The sequence below is a fragment of the Mangifera indica genome, chromosome 11, assembly GCF_011075055.1.
Source record: "Mangifera indica cultivar Alphonso chromosome 11, CATAS_Mindica_2.1, whole genome shotgun sequence".
Taxonomy (NCBI): Eukaryota; Viridiplantae; Streptophyta; class Magnoliopsida; order Sapindales; family Anacardiaceae; genus Mangifera; species Mangifera indica.
Genome location: NC_058147.1, coordinates 7,922,053 through 7,939,875, shown reverse-complemented (window position 1 = coordinate 7,939,875; position 17,823 = coordinate 7,922,053). Strand labels below are relative to the sequence as shown.

The following is a 17,823-nucleotide window of genomic DNA, read 5'->3' as shown; positions in this document are numbered from 1 at the left end:
TAGTTATGAAAAGGCCAAAAGATCTATTCCCACCCAGGGTTTATTGAATTCTCAAATTAATACCTATTAAATATTAAAAATTTAAACTCTTTCTCAAAGATATTTAAAATTAACAAAAATCAATTAGTTTTAATGATAAAATTATTATTTAACTATTAATCTATTAAAAATAATAACACTTTATCTCATTTTCTCTTTTAATTTAGAAAATTAATAATTTTTTTAGGATTAAATTTTAAAAAATCATGTTTTCCCCCTTTTAGGTTTCATTTTCAACCCTCCAGCGTCTTTTCTCCTAGATCCACTATAAACTTTCCCCCGACCTCTCCGCCTAGAGACAAATACCACTTATTTAATGAACCAATAATTGACCCCTAAAATAAAACACATTTGCAACATTTGGACCATACTACAGCACCAATAATTGGGCCCCAAAATGAAAAAAGCCATGGCAAGTAATTCAACACCATTTCATGTAATTCAGTGTGTTTGGAAGCCGTCGTATTCAAAGGACGAAGATATGCAATGGGGGGTAGGTTAATTATATATTCTGCAAAATTTTGGTTTCCCTTATATTACTTGTAATTTTGATTTTGTACATAGATAGAATATTTCATTATATATGACGTGGAAATGAAAAAAATGATGTTTAAAATGTCAAAATCAAAGTTTATAGATTAATTTAGAGTCAGATTTATATTGGGGTAGATCAATCCGAAACAAAACCTTACTAGAAGTAAGAGATGATTATTAAGTTAACATGACTAATATTCCATTGCCTTGCAAGGGCAAGTTTGTTTTGGCATATATGGGACTTAAACTTGAATCTATGATAAAATTATACGTACACACTTTTAATATATAATTTAGGTATATAGATAATGTGTTATCATATGATTGAATGATTTTGAAGTATAGATAAATTAATTTTCAATTATATAATGATATATAATTTATATACTCAAATTAAGTATAAAAAAATATGTATGCATAACATATCTCTTTTATATAATGCATATGATAAGAAATTTTGCTAGCCAAATTTTATTTTTAATTGGATGATTTCAGTTTCGTTTATCGAATTTATTCAATGTTTATTACGTAAATGAATTATTATTTTAATTCATTATATAGATTAATTTTATGTTTAATTAAGGAATAAATGAAATGTAATACCCTTAGGCGAATCCCACATCGACAAAGCACGGGAGAGATGCTGGGTCTGTGTGTGCTCTGCTATGGATCCCACATTGGTTAATGGTGGGAGAATTGGATTGGTTAAATAGCCTGTGAGCTCCTTAAACTGTTAAGACGCGTTTTGGGTTGCAAAGCCCAGAAGCAAACCCATGATGGACTGTATGTCCAAAGTGGACAATATCTTGACAGTGGGTCGGGTTATTGGACCTGGGGTGTTACAAATGGTATCAGAGCAACTCCGCGTGTCCTCTTGAACGATGGTGGGGCAAACCTCAGCGAGGACGCTGAGTCCCGTAAGGGAGGGTGTATGTGATACCCTTAGGCGAATCCCACATCGACAAAGCACGGGAGAGATGCTGGGTCTGTGTGTGCTCTGCTATGGATCCCACATTGGTTAGTGGTGGGAGAATTGGATTGGTTAAATAGCCTGTGAGCTCCTTAAACTGTTAAGACGCGTTTTGGGTTGCAAAGCCCAGAAGCAAACCCATGATGGACTGTGTGTCCAAAGTGGACAATATCTTAACAGTGGGCCGGGTTATTGGACCTGGGGTGTTACATGAAATTATTTATTAAATAATTTATTAAGTATTGTATGCAGAAAATCAGATGTTATATGATTAGTATAATTTTAATTAATAATAAAATTGTCACAACATCTTTGTGAGATTAATCATACAAATTCAACACTACATTCATGCAATTAATTAAATAAATCACAGTAAAATTCTTACACATATAGGTTATAGAATTTTTGAAATTAAAATATTTAAACATTTAAATAAACCCGATGAGTCATAGTTGATGTTAAATTAATTCTAAATTCAATCAATTATCAATCAGATGAAATTGGTCTTCCTTCTCCGTATATTTCCAAAACAACGATATTTTAATGGAAAGATTGTTGTGTGTGCATTGGGAAAGGAGACATAGTCTCCTTTTATAATAGTTTATTGAGTCTTTCCATCAAAACTCCAATAAATTTAATAGCTCACACTTGCATCTTTACAACCCAGATTTCATTTATGAAGTGTATGGGATATTTAACAAAATTGATCAGGGTATATCTATACAACAAAATTCATTGGACTATATATTTACCCAAGTTTTATTAAATTAAAACAATATCAATGTTTGTCCACATTCAAAAAATTTTTTAACACCTTTATTATACCAAAATTATATATTAAATTTCTTAGGATCACATATAGTAATATGACATCATTGTGATTAATCATTGTAAATATAAAAAATTTATTTCACATGAATTTTGTCATTCTTGAGCCAAGCCAACTTTGGAAACCAAGTTAGCTCGATTCAGTTCAAACCCTAAGTACAACAATATCAAACAATTACTAAAGGCTATTAATGAACAATTTAAGTCTTCATATAAAGTCTTTGTTAGGGCTCTTATGACAAAGTTACCATAAATAAAGCTTTTACTATTGTTGAAAATGAGTGAAAGTGCACATACGGTAATACAAGAAAAAAAGGAATGTTATAAGTTTAAGGTTTGACTTAGAAAGAAAAGTAATTCAATCTCACTTGTAAGTTACAATTCTAATATGGTTAATGTTTGTCATAACATTTGGTCGATTTATTATGATTCTATAATTCATATTTCAAATCCCTTGCAAGGTTTTTAAACAAAAATTAAAAAAAGCTAATGGCCAATAAACAATGCATCTATTTAGGAAACAAGATCTGTTTACATATGGAAGCGGTCAAAATATACAAATTAGTTTTAGATACTGGTTTGTATTAGATTCGGAGAGATTATTTTATATTCCAAGTTTCTTTATAAATTTAATTTTAATTTCAAGGCTTGCATATTTTAAACATTCATTTATATTTTATGAAATGTCATATAGTTTGTTTTATAAATCTACCGCTATTAGAAATGGGACACCATTGCATGATTCTATCAAGATCAATCTAACACAACTAAGCTTAAAATATGTGAAATTAATTCGATGTTAAGCATATTATTTTCAGGCCAAAGGACTTATTCACCCTTAAGTTTTGATGCATTCCTAAAGTCACATTCACGAAGCTTGAAAAACTCAAAGTCTCACTCATAAGCTTGAGAAACGAAGAGATCAATCTCTTCATCTTAACGAAGAGACACAAAGACAAAGAGATCTAGAAAGGGGAGGTGACGGTCAATGTTTTAGAGTAGAGAGGGCAGGTCGTTGGTGATGGAGAGAAGAAGAAAAAAACCTTAGTTTAAGGGGGGGGGGGGGGGGGGGAGAGAGAAGAATATGACTTTTCAAAGTTAGAAAACTTTAAGTAAATATGAAATAGTTAGTTTTTTAAACTTAGGAAAAAATATAATGATTTTATATTTTTTTAAATATTATTAGTAAATAACAATTTTACTTTTGCCTCTAACAAAAAATTTTAACCCCAGTTGACCTATGAGTGAAACTTTAGGTTTTTCAAACATTATAGATATTGCTTTGAAAACACATCAAAACTAAGGGGTAATGGTCGTTTGGCCTTATTTTTATTGTTAGTTATTGAATTAATTGTTGTTAATTGGTCATTAAAAGAAGCATTTCCCTTATTTATCAATGAACAAATGAAACATGTTTGTGAATTCGAATGCTGGTTGCAAGTAGACGTTGATAGTAATTGACTTTGGTGAACTGCTATGTTTTCAATGACTTTGGTGAACTGCTATGTTTTCAATGAGAACAACAAGGTAGAAAGAAATAAGCTGAGAGGGAAAGTCAACATTGATGGTTTCAAAACACTAAGAGTGAAATTGCTACTTTTCAAATATTGTATAAGGAAAATTATCAGATTTTTGAACTAAGGAGGAAAAATGTAATAAAACTTTAATTTTTTATTTTTTATTAAATAATAATTTTGCTTTCAATATTATCTGAATTTTTTAACAAAATTTTATTCATACACAGGAGTTTAGATTTTTAAAAATTAAAAAATTATGACTTTGAGAATTACACTTTACCTTGCTCCTTTGATTTATTTTATAAAGTTTTGTCTCAGAATCTTGAACCGTAACTTTCTTCTAGCAGTGAGACATGAGGAAAGCTTTTGCGTAGTCCATTGTACAATAATTGACCCAAACCTAACACCAACCGCATTGGACGTGCGTCTTGGGTGCTAATTGTTTGGTTGCGCGCGGTCGTTTTGGTAGGTTTTGACTTTGGGCGTGCCTTTTGGTGGTTTGCGCATCAGTCTCACCAACCAAAGAAATATATTTGAAGATTCAGGCAGTGATGGTTTAAGTTGGAACGTTAAGAACCGCCTTTAAAGTGGATTGACTACGACTAACTGAAAAATAATTATTATTTAACATATAGGGGATAACTGAGATAAAATATAATAATAATTTTTTAACAAAATATTACAATAAATTGAATAAAAATACCTTTCATAGAAATAAACAACCCAAAGAAATGCCAAATAAAAGTTATATATGTGTCTATAAACATTGTTTAGTTATTTGTCTTATGAGAACTTATTTTGTGTGATCAATGTGTGGTGATTCTCTCTGTATAAATATGTATTGTTTACTGGGTGGGGTTAGGGTCATTTTATGGGATTTTTAATTTTTTAATGAGTAGATTGCTAATTTATAATTAGTGCTGATTAAATTTTTTATCTGTCGTAAGTGTATTTTTCAAATTAGGCTAATGTGGTTTAGAAGATTGTTGATGTGTAAGTTAAAAGGTTAATGATAGGTTATTGGCTTTGAAAAACCAAAGTTTGCAATTTTCATCGTCAACATTGCATTTGAACGTATGAACTTTTAGAATAAGTGTAAAAGCATTATAAAGTAAAATTCAAATTCTTAAAATTTTAATGGTGGACATTAGGTGAGAGTGAAAAAATAAAATTAGAACAAGAACCACGAGTATCTAACTTTTGACTCTAGTTTATATCTAGAATCAGTTAATTATGGATAGGTTTCAATTTCAATTTTGTAGAACCATCTAGTTTTAATTCTGGTTTTGATTTCATCTTGTAAAGAACCAGAATTGGAATTGGAACCAGAATCTAAATATATAAAGTTCAATTGTGATAAAAAAATATATATGAAAGTGGGATAGTTTAGTTAATAGTTATTTAATATTTGAATCGTTTTATATTTTATAATCTCTTAAAAGCAATTTTTTGATTTAGACCAAAAGACTTGTTCCCACTCAAGGGTAGGTGTAATTTCAAACTCCTACCCTTTAGCTTTTAGAAATCTAAAATCTCACTCATAAACAAAATTTTATTAAATTTTTTTGTTAAAATTAAGGATAAAATAATTATTTAAAAAATAATATTAAAAATTAAAGTTTCATCACATTTTTCTTCCCTCAGTTTGAAAACTAACATTTCCCCCCATCCAAAGTTTGAAAACTAACACTGCCCCCCATCCAAAATTTGAAAAGTAACAATTTCACTTCTAAAGTTTTGAAACTATCGTAAAAAATGGCAAAGTTCACCATCTCTGATCGCGTTCATCCTCTAACCACGGTTATCTCTACCTATCGACTTATTCCCACCCATCAATTAAAGCAATTAACTCCGACAAAGACAAAATCATCTTCGTTGGAGGACATCACTGTCGTCAGTGGGTGAGAACAACAAGGTAGAAAGAAATAAGCTGAGAGGGAAAGTCAACATTGATGGTTTCAAAACACTAAGAGTGAAATTGCTACTTTTCAAATATTGTGTAAGGAAAATTATTAGATTTTTGAACTAAGGAGGAAAAATGTAATAAAACTTTAATTTTTTATTAAATAATAATTTTGCTTTCAATATTTTCTGAATTTTTTAACAAAATTTTATTCATACACAGGAGTTTAGATTTTTAAAAATTAAAAAATTATGACTTTGAGAATTACACTTTACCTTGCTTCTTTGATTTATTTTATAAAGTTTTGTCTCATAATCTTGAACCGTAACTTTATCTTTTATTACCTTTAACCAAACACAATAATTATTTATACCTATCAAATTTTATCAAACATAGTAATCATTTATACCCAGTAATCTTCTAAGTAATCTATCTTCAAGGTAATCTTTTTATTTTAGTAATCAAACATTACCCAAACCAAACGCCCCCTTTGTGTGATCAATGTTGGTGGTTGTTGGATAAAGTGCAAAGTTAGTTAGTTTTTTTTTTTTTAATTGGAGAATCATCTATTATTATTATTATTATTATTATTATTATTATTATGTGTTATCTTATCAATGTGTGGTGATTCTCTCTGTATAAATATGTATTGTTTACTGGGTGGGGTTAGGGTCATTTTATGGGATTTTTAATTTTTTAATGAGTAGATTGCTAATTTATAATTAGTGTTGATTATCAAATTAAAGTTATGAAATTGAAATCTAATCTAAATATATTATATGCATTATAGAATGTTGAGATACAGTAGCTAAACAATAGAAGGGTGTCAATCATAATATATTTATTGGTGCGCTGACTGCTGAGTTTATTTTCGGAAGTTCAACAATTGGGGTTAATAGGAAGGATTTTAAGTCATGCCACAGATTACTGCTAGTGACTTGTTTATTCTTTTTTTTTTTTTTTTTTAATCAGTTCAATTAGGCTAAGTTTGTATGCTTACCAGTACTTTAGTAGGATTTTTTTTACCATTAAGGTTAACATTCTACTAGAAATTAAAAAATATTTTTATGCTGGTTTACTTTAATTTTGGTGGAAATTGGTGGTTGTGATTTACATTAGGTTTTATGTAATCTTATTATGTTTAGGATTTTATGTTTCATATACAGACAGATAAGTTGAGCACACATGATGTAGCTAGTGATTGATTAATTGGAAAGTTGGAATCATGTTTGCTCTGCATATGCTGTATTTACAGCCAGATTAATTAACCATATGAGTTTGAGTAACTCTTTTCTTTGTTATGTTTTCTTATTCTTTCTTAAGTGCTGTATTGACCATGTCTATGAATTTTAATTTGCAACTGCCAATGCCAAGGAGACTTTGAACTTCACTCCTATCAATGGGAAACCTATAAGGATTATGTATTCTCATCGAGATCCCAGCATCCGCAAAAGTGGATATGCCAATATTTTCATTAAGAACCTGGATGTATCCATTGATAACAAGGCATTGCAAGAGACTTTTGCTGCCTTTGGGAATGTACTTTCTTGCAAAGTCGCTGTCGACAGCACTGGTCGGTCAAAAGGATATGGATTTGTGCAGTATGAAAATGAGGAAGCTGCGAAAAATGCGATTCAACTGTTGAATGGCATGCTGTTAAATGATAAAAAAGTTTATGTTGGTCTTTTTGTTCGACGCCAACAGAGGGAACAGAAAAGTGTTCCACCTAAGTTCACTAATGTTTATGTTAACAATTTGTCTGAAATGACAACTGATGAGGACCTTAAGAAAGTTTTTGGCCATTATGGTACCATCACTAGTGCACTAGTTATGAAGGACTCAAACGGAAAGTCTAGATGTTTTGGTTTTGTAAATTTCCAGACTGCAGATTCTGCTGCTGCTGCAGTGGAGAAGTTGAATGGGACTGCTGATGGTGACAAGGTTTGGTATGTGGGCAGAGCGCAAAAGAGATCTGAGAGGGAGGCAGAGTTGAAAGCTAAATTTGAACAGGAAAGAATCAGTAGATACGAAAAATGGAGAGCTGCTAATTTATATCTGAAAAATCTGGATGACAGCATAAACGATGAAAAACTTAAGGAATTATTTTCTGAATATGGAACTATAAGGTCGTGCAAGGTATTGTTTTGTGTAACTTTCTAGTTTTTTAGTAACTCTTTTGACTGTTCTTATTACTTTGCTTTTTATACTGGTTCATATTTAGTATTGTTTTTCCCCCTTAAATATAACTGTTCCAGGTCTTGCTTGATTCGAATGGGATGAGCAAAGGCTCTGGTTTTGTTGCCTTTTCTTCACCCGAGGAAGCCACAAGAGCTGTAAGTTTCTTACTGTTCATTTTCAAATCTTATGTCGACCATGCTTTTGCCTTTGCCTTTCTTTCTTTATGTATAAAATTTTTCTCTCTCTCTCTCTCTCTCTCTCTCTTTTCTTTTCTTTTTTTTTTTTTTTTTGGTTTTAGTTGAATGAGATGCATGGGAAGATGATTGGGCAGAAACCTCTCTATGTGGCTGTGGCCCAACGCAAAGATGAAAGAAAGGCTTGGATGCAGGTGATTTTCTGGTTGCATGTTTTTGGTCATATTGGAGACTCTTTATTATAGATATAGTCATTCTTGAAGTAGATTTTTTATTAATGCCTTGCTTTGGAAGCATATATTATCATGGTTTTCCTTTTTAGGCACATTTTGCTCAAATCCGAGCACCTGGTGCAGTGTCACCTCTGCCTTCAGGAATTCCTGGTTATCATCCTGGGGCACCTAGGCTTGGTCCTCGGCCGCTATACTATGGTCAGGGTACTCCTGGTTTAATGCCCCAGCCTGCAGGGTACAGTTTTCAGCAACAAATTTATGCTGGAATGCGTCCTGGTGGACCAAATTATATAATGCCATATCATCTTCCAAGACAAGGACAACCAGGGCAGCGAATGGGGGGCATGAGACGAAGTGGAAACCCCTAACAAATGCAGCAGTCACAGGTGCAATAAAAAACTTTCTCAAATTGTTCCTTTCCCTGTGTCATTCAAGTGGTCCAAATAGTAATCCTGTCTTGTGTATGGCTATTTTATCAAACTTACAAGCATGAGGGATTTTTTTTTTTTCAAATGCAAGACTTGTTCAAGGATCCTTGATATGCAAAACTTTCTTAATCTTTTCATGTTTAGACTTTAATAGGCTAGGAGTGAAAATGGTTTTTCTTTAATAGGCTGGGGCTTGCTTAGTTGACATATTATGACAGTTTAACAAATTATATGTTAGGAGATTTGCCTATTATTTTCTCCTCTTATTTTATTATATATATATATATATATATATAATATTTGACTTCCTACAAAAGCAGTTTCTGTTTTAGATTAAAACTTGTCAGTGCTATTTGGCTGATTTATCTTGATGATAATGGTGCGCTGCTTTGGTTAGTATAAACTGTTGCTGTGTTAGAAGTGTTATGATATTAGTTGAAAACTTCTATGATTAATATTAGGCGATTACAAGTCTAAGCTCGTGTTCAGGTAATCTGTTGAGTAATGTTAATTATTTGTTCATCTCTGATATTATATCTGACTCCTCATTTTCAACTTTTGGATTACTCTTATAGGGACTTGGATACCTGAACAATGAAAGAAATGGAATCAACCCATCTGTTTTTTCAATGATGCCTATGTCCTTTGATGCTTCCGGAATGCCTATGACTCCATTTGAAACCCCACGACCTGGGTCAGTACCAATTTCAACACTTACATCTGCTTTGGCGTCTGCCAGCTCAACCGACCGCACGAGGGTATGCAATATTTTCTTCTCTTTCTTTTAAATAAGTTGATCAAGTTTTGGGTGTTATTTGAATTTGAAAGTTCGACTGGGTTACTTATCGTGTTCCATATTCAGATGCTTGGTGAACAGCTTTATCCCCTTGTGGAGAGTGTTGAGCCTGTTCATGCATCAAAGGTGACTGGAATGTTGCTGGAGATGGACCAAACAGAAGTGCTCCATCTTATCGAGTCTCCTGAAGCTCTGGAAACAAAGGTGGCTGAGGCAATGGCTGTACTTCAGGAAGCTGCTGCAAGATCTGACATTAACGATAAGCTTGGTTCATTGGCACTGAATGAATGAAGTGCCCTCGTTCTTCTGGGTAAATACATTTACTGGTCCCTGGTTTCTAGCTCATTTTTTAAGGGTTACGTGCTGTCATTGTTTATGGGGTTTTCTCCTAGACTAATTTCCTAGTTTTATTTTATTTTTTTATAGTCTGTAACTTGCTGAAATTCTTTTAGGCTTTTGATTCAGTGTGGAGTATACCAAAGGTATTTAAGTTTTAGGATTACAATCGATGTGCTTTTCTATTTATTTTTACGTTATGTTTTCATTTGAATGACATAGTAATTAAAGATTTTCCAAGCATTTGCCTGACTCTTTAGTAATTGATGCATCTGAGCACATATTGCACGGTTGCATAAACAGTCTAATGTAAAAGTGGAAGGTTTATAGTATCGGAAAGCTTCAAATGAAATCAGGGTGGATGTCATCTTCTACCTTCTGATCATTTGTTGTGGTCTCAAAAACACCATTGCTCCAATCACCTATGTGATCCACAGTCTTTCTACCACTCACTCGTTCTAAGCCATCTTCCTCATGGGTTAGTAATTGTCCCATTTCGAAGCAGCCTTCCCCACTCTTGTTGGCAAATGGGGCCTCTGGTCCTCGTCACCTGTCATCTATTCACACCAATTCGAAGTTGACTGGTTAACCCTTGTCGATGCAGCCTTGGTCTTTGTTTGCTCTTCTGTCCTTGGCGGCTTCTTGTCATCTTGATTTATGTAATCCCTCCATTTTGAGGAAGACGTGGCCATTGTCGCCTGGCTTGACGTCCGCTCTGTATCATCTTGAGTCATGTAACTGCTCCATTTTGAAACAACATTGGTCTTTTTTGGCGTTGGCTCCTTGTCATTTTGAGTCATATCATTGCTCCACTTTGATGCAGCCATGGTTATCGCCTCCTTGTCATCTTGAGCCAAGAGACTGCTCCGCTTTGTGGTAGAACTAGCTCTAGCCTCCTCATCTCCAACTTCAAATTGACAGAAGTCACAATATTATAAAAATAAGTTCAATGAAAATAGTATAGAATAATTCAAATTGAGTCAAGTTCAAGTTTTGGTTTGCTCAAATTTCACTCAATTCTAAAAAATCAAACTCCAAATATATATTCGAGTTCAATGAGTTATTACAAAATTAAAGTCAAGTTCAAACTCAATATAATAAAATAAACCCAAACTTAACAAACATTTGTTATTGAAATATATGATCAATTGGGTGGCAATCAAACTTGATCTAATTCGGTCCAAACCTAGCCCTTGTCCAAACAATTACAACTTTATAATCCATAGGTGTAGCAAATAATTCACTTGGTCAAAACGGTCTACCAAGCACCTAAACAAAGAAGTTTCCAATTACCTTGACCATGACCTAGAGAGTCAAAAAATGTTTTGGGAAGTTCATCGTCTCCTTTTGCTACTCCGTAACATTTTCCATCAGTAATAGTCTGATACTTATTCAACTTGAGTTTCTTATTTGTCATCTCTACTTCAATCTCTGCCTCAAGTCCATCTCCCACACCACCTACATCCATCAAAATTAAGCATTTGATAAGAGGTTTGTTTCCCAGTTTGAGTCTTCGGTTTATACTCGTAGGTTTCTTTCTAGACAAAAAATAGAGGGAAAAAAATCTTTAAGAATAAAAAGGACGAACAACACCTTGTTCTGTTTCTCGCGAACGCGAGATGTTGAAGGACTGGACGAAACCGCGAAGATCCTTGGCCATGAATCCCTGCGCAAACACCTTCCGTACTGACTGCTTCTGGTTGCAAACCACGCACGTCCACTTGTTGCTGCTCTTCTTCTTCTGCTTCACCTGGTAATTGAACTCAAAACACAAATAAATGCAAATAAACTCTATATACACAAAAAAAATATGATGAAGTTACACAAAGATAGAGATAAAGAGAAACGGATATTTTTGCCTGCATCATTGAGCACTGACAACATTGGAGCGCAATGTAGATGGTGTTTGGCATTCTTTTAGTTTAGATTTTTATTTGATTTCTGTATTTAGATTTAGGGTTTTGAATTTTGTTTGGCCGAGAGCTTTTAGATGGAAATTTTGAATTTTGGCGCCAAATGTTTTTAAAAATTTTTATTTTGGGTTTAATGGGTCCGTTTTATGCTTGCTTTAGATTTATCTAATTCGTAGCATTTGTTTCAAAGAAAACTTTAGACAACAGGAAATGGTAAAGGTGCTCCAAACCCGTTAATTGAACTAATTTATCAATTTTTTAAATCAAACTAAATTTTGGTTTAAAAAAATTATGAACTAAAACTAAACTGATTTTAAATCGAATCGAAAATATTAATTAACTAAATCAAATTTTCTTTAACTAGTTTGTAACTAAATTTCAAAAAATTATCATATTTTATTATTTTTTAATTTTTTTAAAAAATTAATATTTTGTTAATTTTATATTCAACTTTCTTTGAAACGCAGGAACAAGCTGTGAGTTTTGGGGACAAAGAGGGGAAAGGTGGAGATTTTGATAATAAGAAGAAGAAGAGGGTAGTGAGTGTGGGTAGTTTTGAGGAGTTGGGATTGAGTGAGGAGGTTATGGGGGCTGTTAGAGAGATTGGTATTGAAGTTCCTACTGAGATTCAGTGTATTGGGATCCCTGCTATTTTGGATGAGAAAAGTGTGGTCTTGGGTTCACATACTGGCTTGGAAAGACCCTGGCTTATTTGTTACCTCTTGTTCAGGTATGCCACATTTTGCCATAGATGAATTGAAACTTTGAGGTGTACTTGGTGGTTTTTATTTTTCATTCCTTTTTTCATATGTGTGTTATTTGGGATAAGTTTTATTTTTTCTGCTGTTGGTCTTGTAGGCTACTTAAATTTTGTGTTGAAAGGTGACATACTCAAGTTTTTTGTATATTCAGAGTATAAGAATATGTTTTTCCTGAGTGGTCTAGAGCGTCTTCTTAATTGGGTATACTTGAGTATATCGAAGTTTAACTTATCTATATAATTGGATATTCAAGCTGATTTGTTCCTCTTTTTCTTCACTGTTTCGCTTCTATCCAAAAGCTGTAAATATGCTTTCATGTTAGCTATGTCATAGAATGTTATGGTAAAATCTAGAGGCAACCCCTTGTAATTTCTAATTCTGCAGTTGTTGAGACGTGATGAGGCAGAGTTGGGTAGGCTAATGAAGCCCAGACGTCCGTGAGCTGTTGTGCTATGTCCTACCAGAGAGCTATCTGAGCAGGTTTTTGTTTATTTCATTTACTATTGTTAGCTAAGTCATTCATTGTAAAATTTGATCAATGCAATTGAATATTTCAAGTGGGTTTTATAGGTTTTTCGTGTAGCAAAGTCCATTAGTCATCATGCACGATTCAGATCTATAATGGTCAGTGGTGGTGGTCGGTTGAGGCCCCAGGAGGATTCATTGAATAACCCAATTGACGTGGTAGTTGGGACCCCTGGTAGAATTCTTCAACATATTGAGGATGGGAACATTGTTTACGGTGATATCAAATATGTGGTGAGTACCTAATGTTATTTTAAGTGGCCTATCTTGGGAATTAAATATTTTTTATTCGCCCCTATTGCAGTAATTTTGGTTCACTTCATGGTATTAACAATATTTAGTAGGTGTTGGATGAGGCGGACACCATGTTTGATCGTGGTTTTGGTCCTGAAATTCGCAAGTTTCTTGCTCCACTAAAACATCGTGCAACAAAGCCTGATGGCCAAGGGTTTCAAACTATACTGGTCACCGCAACAATGACAAAGGTACACTCTCCCCAAAACCTTCGCTGTGTGGAGTGTGCTTGGTGTGTTTATATATAGTGGGCACCTTTGATAAATATGTTGTTTTTCTTACCACCTTTTGCACTTGTGTGCGGGGGGTGCATGTAGTGTTTGAAATGAATCCAGTGCTTTTGATGTAATTTTCTTTTGTGTTGAAAAACCCTAGTTTGGTAAATGTCCTTGTGCTGATTTTGAATAGTATACTATCAGCGGAATTCAAGCATAATGTAATGTTACTATTCTTCTTTTAATTATAATTGCAGCTGCAATTTGTTGTGTTGGAAATTTCCTTTATTTAATTGTATTAAATGAACTCTCCTCACTGTTGTGGTTATAATCAAGTTAGTTACTGGCCTTTGTGATTTTTTTCAGGCAGTGCAGAAGCTGATCGATGAGGAGTTTCAAGGAATAACACATTTACGAACGTCCACATTGCATAAAAAAATTGCATCCGCTCGACATGATTTCATCAAACTTTCAGGATCTGAAAATAAGCTGGAGGCATTGCTACAGGTCTACTTCTGTGGTGCTTCATTACTCATATTTAATTCTCAATAGCCATGGCTGTTTTATTGACTGATAAATGTTAAAAGTTGTAGATCAGTTTTTTAATTTGTCAAATATTTGGGTTTATGAGGCTAAAATTCCTCTTAGTTGGGACAAGCATTCAATTTGAAAAGTTGAAGTCTATGTTAGCTCTTTTGCATTCCAACAAAATAATTTACATGAGTTAAATGGCGATGTGAAAGCAGGTTCTTGAGCCAAGCTTGGCTAAGGGAAACAAGGTTATGGTATTCTGTAATACATTAAATTCTAGTCGTGCTGTTGATCACTTCCTTAATGAGAATCAGATTTCGACTGTCAATTACCATGGTGAGGTGCCAGCAGAACAAAGGTGAGATGATATGAGATGTTATCTTTTACTTTCATAATGTCTAAACTTTAGCCGTTTATATATAGTATTTTCTAAGACATAGAATTTTATGTGTAGTCTAATTAAAAAACTCTCATTTGACTGGAACTGGACTTAAAATGTTGTAATGTTTTCTCTTGAAATCTAATTTGCTATCTGTTAGATACCTGCGTTTGGTTCTGCAACAGCAACTTCCTGTAAAATTTCCAGCACTGCAAAATGCCTTCCTTCACTCTCCTCTCTGCCTTAATTCCACAATCACAACAGCTAACACAACATCAACTCAATCAAGCAAGAACTCAAATTCAATGGAACAGTAAAATAGTAACCAAATTTGTTTACTCAAATGAATACTTCATTTCTGGAAAATGGGTGCAGTATTACATGAGTTCAGTATATCTCATGATTCAAAATATAACAGCAAACAAGAACAATCCAATTTACAAACAAAATGAAAATTCCAGCAAGCTTTCCAGGCAATTCGAGGGGCTCAGATCTCTCGTTCAATTCCCCACTTGTTCTTCTGATTTCTCTACTGCTCTCCCCATGCATGCCTCCTTTTTGTTGTCCATAACAGCTAGGTCTTCCCCTGCAGTGCCACGTCTCTCCCTTGCTTCTGGTGGTCCAAACACTTGTGAGTTTGCCATTTGTTCCAGGCCCAAGCAGCGATGTGTGTTTAATTGTTCCCATTTGTTGTCAATTTTGCTGCTGCCATGTGTCTCATTCCTTTGGGCCTTCTTCTTGTGAGAGACATATACTTGGGATCTAACACTAACTAGCTACTCAAAAAAGTAACAATTTGTAGAACAACAGAATTACTGTTTTATGCTCTGTGACTTGATTTGCTGTGATCAATTAAATAATTGAAGGCTAAATGATTTCGTGGCCTGAGCTTTCCTTAGGTAGCTGATTTTACCTAGTAATATCAACTGACATGCCTTTTATTTTTCTTATTATTATTATGAAAGTTATATTAATAAACAAGAGCTTACAAAGTGATCAAGCCATCCTATAGAAAAGGACTAGCTTGTGAAAGCAAAAATTATCTTACATACATACATATGACTAAAGAGCCTGAAAATAACAACCAACATCTGACCAGAAACATGTTTCAACTTTCGAGAGCAGAAGACAAAAAATGATGCCAAATGTTCTCCTGGCATCTATACATGAATGTTTCTTCAATTTACTAGCTCAACTGTTTTTCTTGTAAGCACAGGGTTGAAAATCTCAACAAATTCAAGAATGATGATGGAGACTGCCCTACATTGGTCAGCACAGACTTGGCTGCCAGGGGCCTGGACTTGGATGTAGATCATGTTATCATGTTTGATTTCCCGTCGAACTCTGTAAGTGTCATCTCTGTTGTCAATTGGTTAATTTCCACAGGCTTTCTTTCTTTCTTTTCTATATTTCCCTCCTATTGTTTTCTTTTCTTTTGATTAGAGATTTACTCCTATTCTTTGGCATTTTAGATTGACTACCTGCATCGTACTGGGAGAACTGCTTGTATGGGTGCAAAAGGTATAAATGAAATTATTGTCAATATATGATCTCCTTTTTTATTTCTCTTTTCCAGATTCAGGAACTTTACTACTCTTAACCAATTTTCTTCTGTGTGCCTAGCACGATTTTTCAAAACGCTCACTCAGCAAAGTCCTTGCAGTTTTATCTGAGCTTTTTCAACTATTCTACTGAATGTTGACGAAAACAGTGTATTGAATGGAAATATGCTGGACAACATTTTTGTTGTACTGCATATATTCTTAAATTTTTTTTTTGTTCTCTTTCATCATGAGTTTTAATAAACTCTTGGTTTTTCCCATGTCCAGATGAAATTATTTCGAACAAGGAAAAAATAGAACAAATCAATTTTTATGCCATAGCTATTGTTGCTTCATTTAGTTAGTGTCTCATTAGAACTACTTGGCTTTGCATATCTTCTTTGCTTCTCTTCATATGTGAAGAGACTTTTTTATCAAACGAAATTCATGTGATGTGTGGCAATTCCTAATCTTTGAAATGATGGAGTCTAAATTCCTCATCAATTTTAAATACCTCCTACTTTGATAGGGAAAGTGACAAGCTTGGTGGCTAAAAAGGATGTACTGTTGGCTGAGCGTATTGAGGAGGCAATCAGGAAGAATGAGAGCTTGGAATCTCTCACTACTGATAATATCCGAAGGGACATTGCCAGGGCTAAAATAACACAGGAGAAGGGGAAGGTTGCTAAATTAGTCAAGACCAAGACCAAAGCTGCATCAGAGAAATCCTCTAGTGTCCGCACGAAGGTTGCATCTACCAACACTGCAACGAGAAAATCGTCAACCACAAAATCTGGGAAAACATCCGTAGCTGCAAAATCTTCAAAACCAACATTTAAGGTATCAAAGTCGAAGTCGAAGTCCTCCACCACAAGTAGCTCCAAAAAAGCCCCATCAAGTGGGAGGAAGCAAACAGAGAACAGGAAGTCCAGCCTAGGGAAATCCAGAGCTTCAAAACTAAGTGTTGTTGGATTTAGGGGACGAGCTTCTTATTCTGACAAAAGAGGATTACTGAGGCCTAGTTAATGGCAAAATTTTAGATCAGATATACATTACAATATTTTTTTCTTTCTTTTCCTCACTTTTAAATTGTTTGAATGAATTTTTATATTTTATTTAGTATTATATTAGTTTTGTATCTTACAATAATTATCAAAGTTGGATAGTGATTTTGTGTGTCTGGATTTTCCCCTTGTTCTTTTGAATGACGTGATCTACTTGGGTGAATAATGGGTGATGTTGGTTCTTTGTTCTGACAATTGCATACAAGAGACCAACTTACATTCATTTTGACAAAGAAGATCAGAGTACACTTCAACCTTGCAAGGCTCTTGTAGGAAACCAGGAATAAATCCATAAATCTTGGGGATTAAAATTCCAATTTAGTCACCACATAATCATGTTTATTAAACTTTCCTACTTTAAGCTGATTTTGTTCTTACTGCTTTTCCAGTTGGCTGTTGTAACCTGTGTATTAATTCACCTATTCAGTGTTGAATGAAGTAGAACAAGAATTCACCAATCCCTTTCCGTTTGTGCAATGTATAATAACTCTTCTCTGAACTTGGGTAGATCAACAGTTCTAGGTAAGCAGGAGATTTTGCCGGAGGAACATGTCCCTCAGAGTCATATTTGATGACACCAGAAAAATCGGGCAACTAGCATTTCCCTCCCAGGAGTATGCTCTTCTGCCAACTGGGGATCCTTG

General features: G+C 33.9%; 4 protein-coding genes across 4 annotated transcripts; 3 read left to right on the top strand and 1 right to left on the bottom strand.

Moving 5' to 3' along the window:
- The first annotated feature begins 7,210 nt into the window (after positions 1 to 7,210).
- On the top strand, positions 7,211 to 8,764 carry LOC123229706 (polyadenylate-binding protein 5-like). Its single transcript, XM_044655621.1, has 4 exons — positions 7,211 to 7,927; positions 8,047 to 8,124; positions 8,268 to 8,357; positions 8,486 to 8,764. The coding sequence occupies exons 1-4, from the start codon at positions 7,211 to 7,213 to the stop codon at positions 8,762 to 8,764; spliced, it is 1,164 nt and encodes a 387-aa protein (XP_044511556.1).
- On the top strand, positions 8,659 to 10,205 carry LOC123229366 (polyadenylate-binding protein 3). Its single transcript, XM_044655135.1, has 3 exons — positions 8,659 to 8,782; positions 9,400 to 9,582; positions 9,687 to 10,205. The coding sequence occupies exons 1-3, from the start codon at positions 8,768 to 8,770 to the stop codon at positions 9,909 to 9,911; spliced, it is 423 nt and encodes a 140-aa protein (XP_044511070.1). The 5' UTR covers positions 8,659 to 8,767; the 3' UTR covers positions 9,912 to 10,205.
- On the bottom strand, positions 10,182 to 11,902 carry LOC123229367. Its single transcript, XM_044655136.1, has 4 exons — positions 11,816 to 11,902; positions 11,550 to 11,706; positions 11,250 to 11,414; positions 10,182 to 10,863 (listed from the first exon to the last, which is right to left on the bottom strand). The coding sequence occupies exons 1-4, from the start codon at positions 11,867 to 11,869 to the stop codon at positions 10,514 to 10,516; spliced, it is 726 nt and encodes a 241-aa protein (XP_044511071.1). The 5' UTR covers positions 11,870 to 11,902; the 3' UTR covers positions 10,182 to 10,513.
- A 177-nt stretch (positions 11,903 to 12,079) lies between these two features.
- Positions 12,080 to 17,253, top strand: LOC123229705 (DEAD-box ATP-dependent RNA helicase 39-like). The gene is given in 11 exon segments (XM_044655619.1): positions 12,080 to 12,088; positions 12,337 to 12,559; positions 12,562 to 12,599; positions 13,015 to 13,110; positions 13,201 to 13,389; positions 13,500 to 13,640; positions 14,031 to 14,171; positions 14,411 to 14,553; positions 15,791 to 15,920; positions 16,047 to 16,095; positions 16,645 to 17,253. Coding segments are annotated over 11 exon segments (1,656 nt in total). The 3' UTR covers positions 17,142 to 17,253.
- Positions 17,254 to 17,823: the final 570 nt, after the last annotated feature.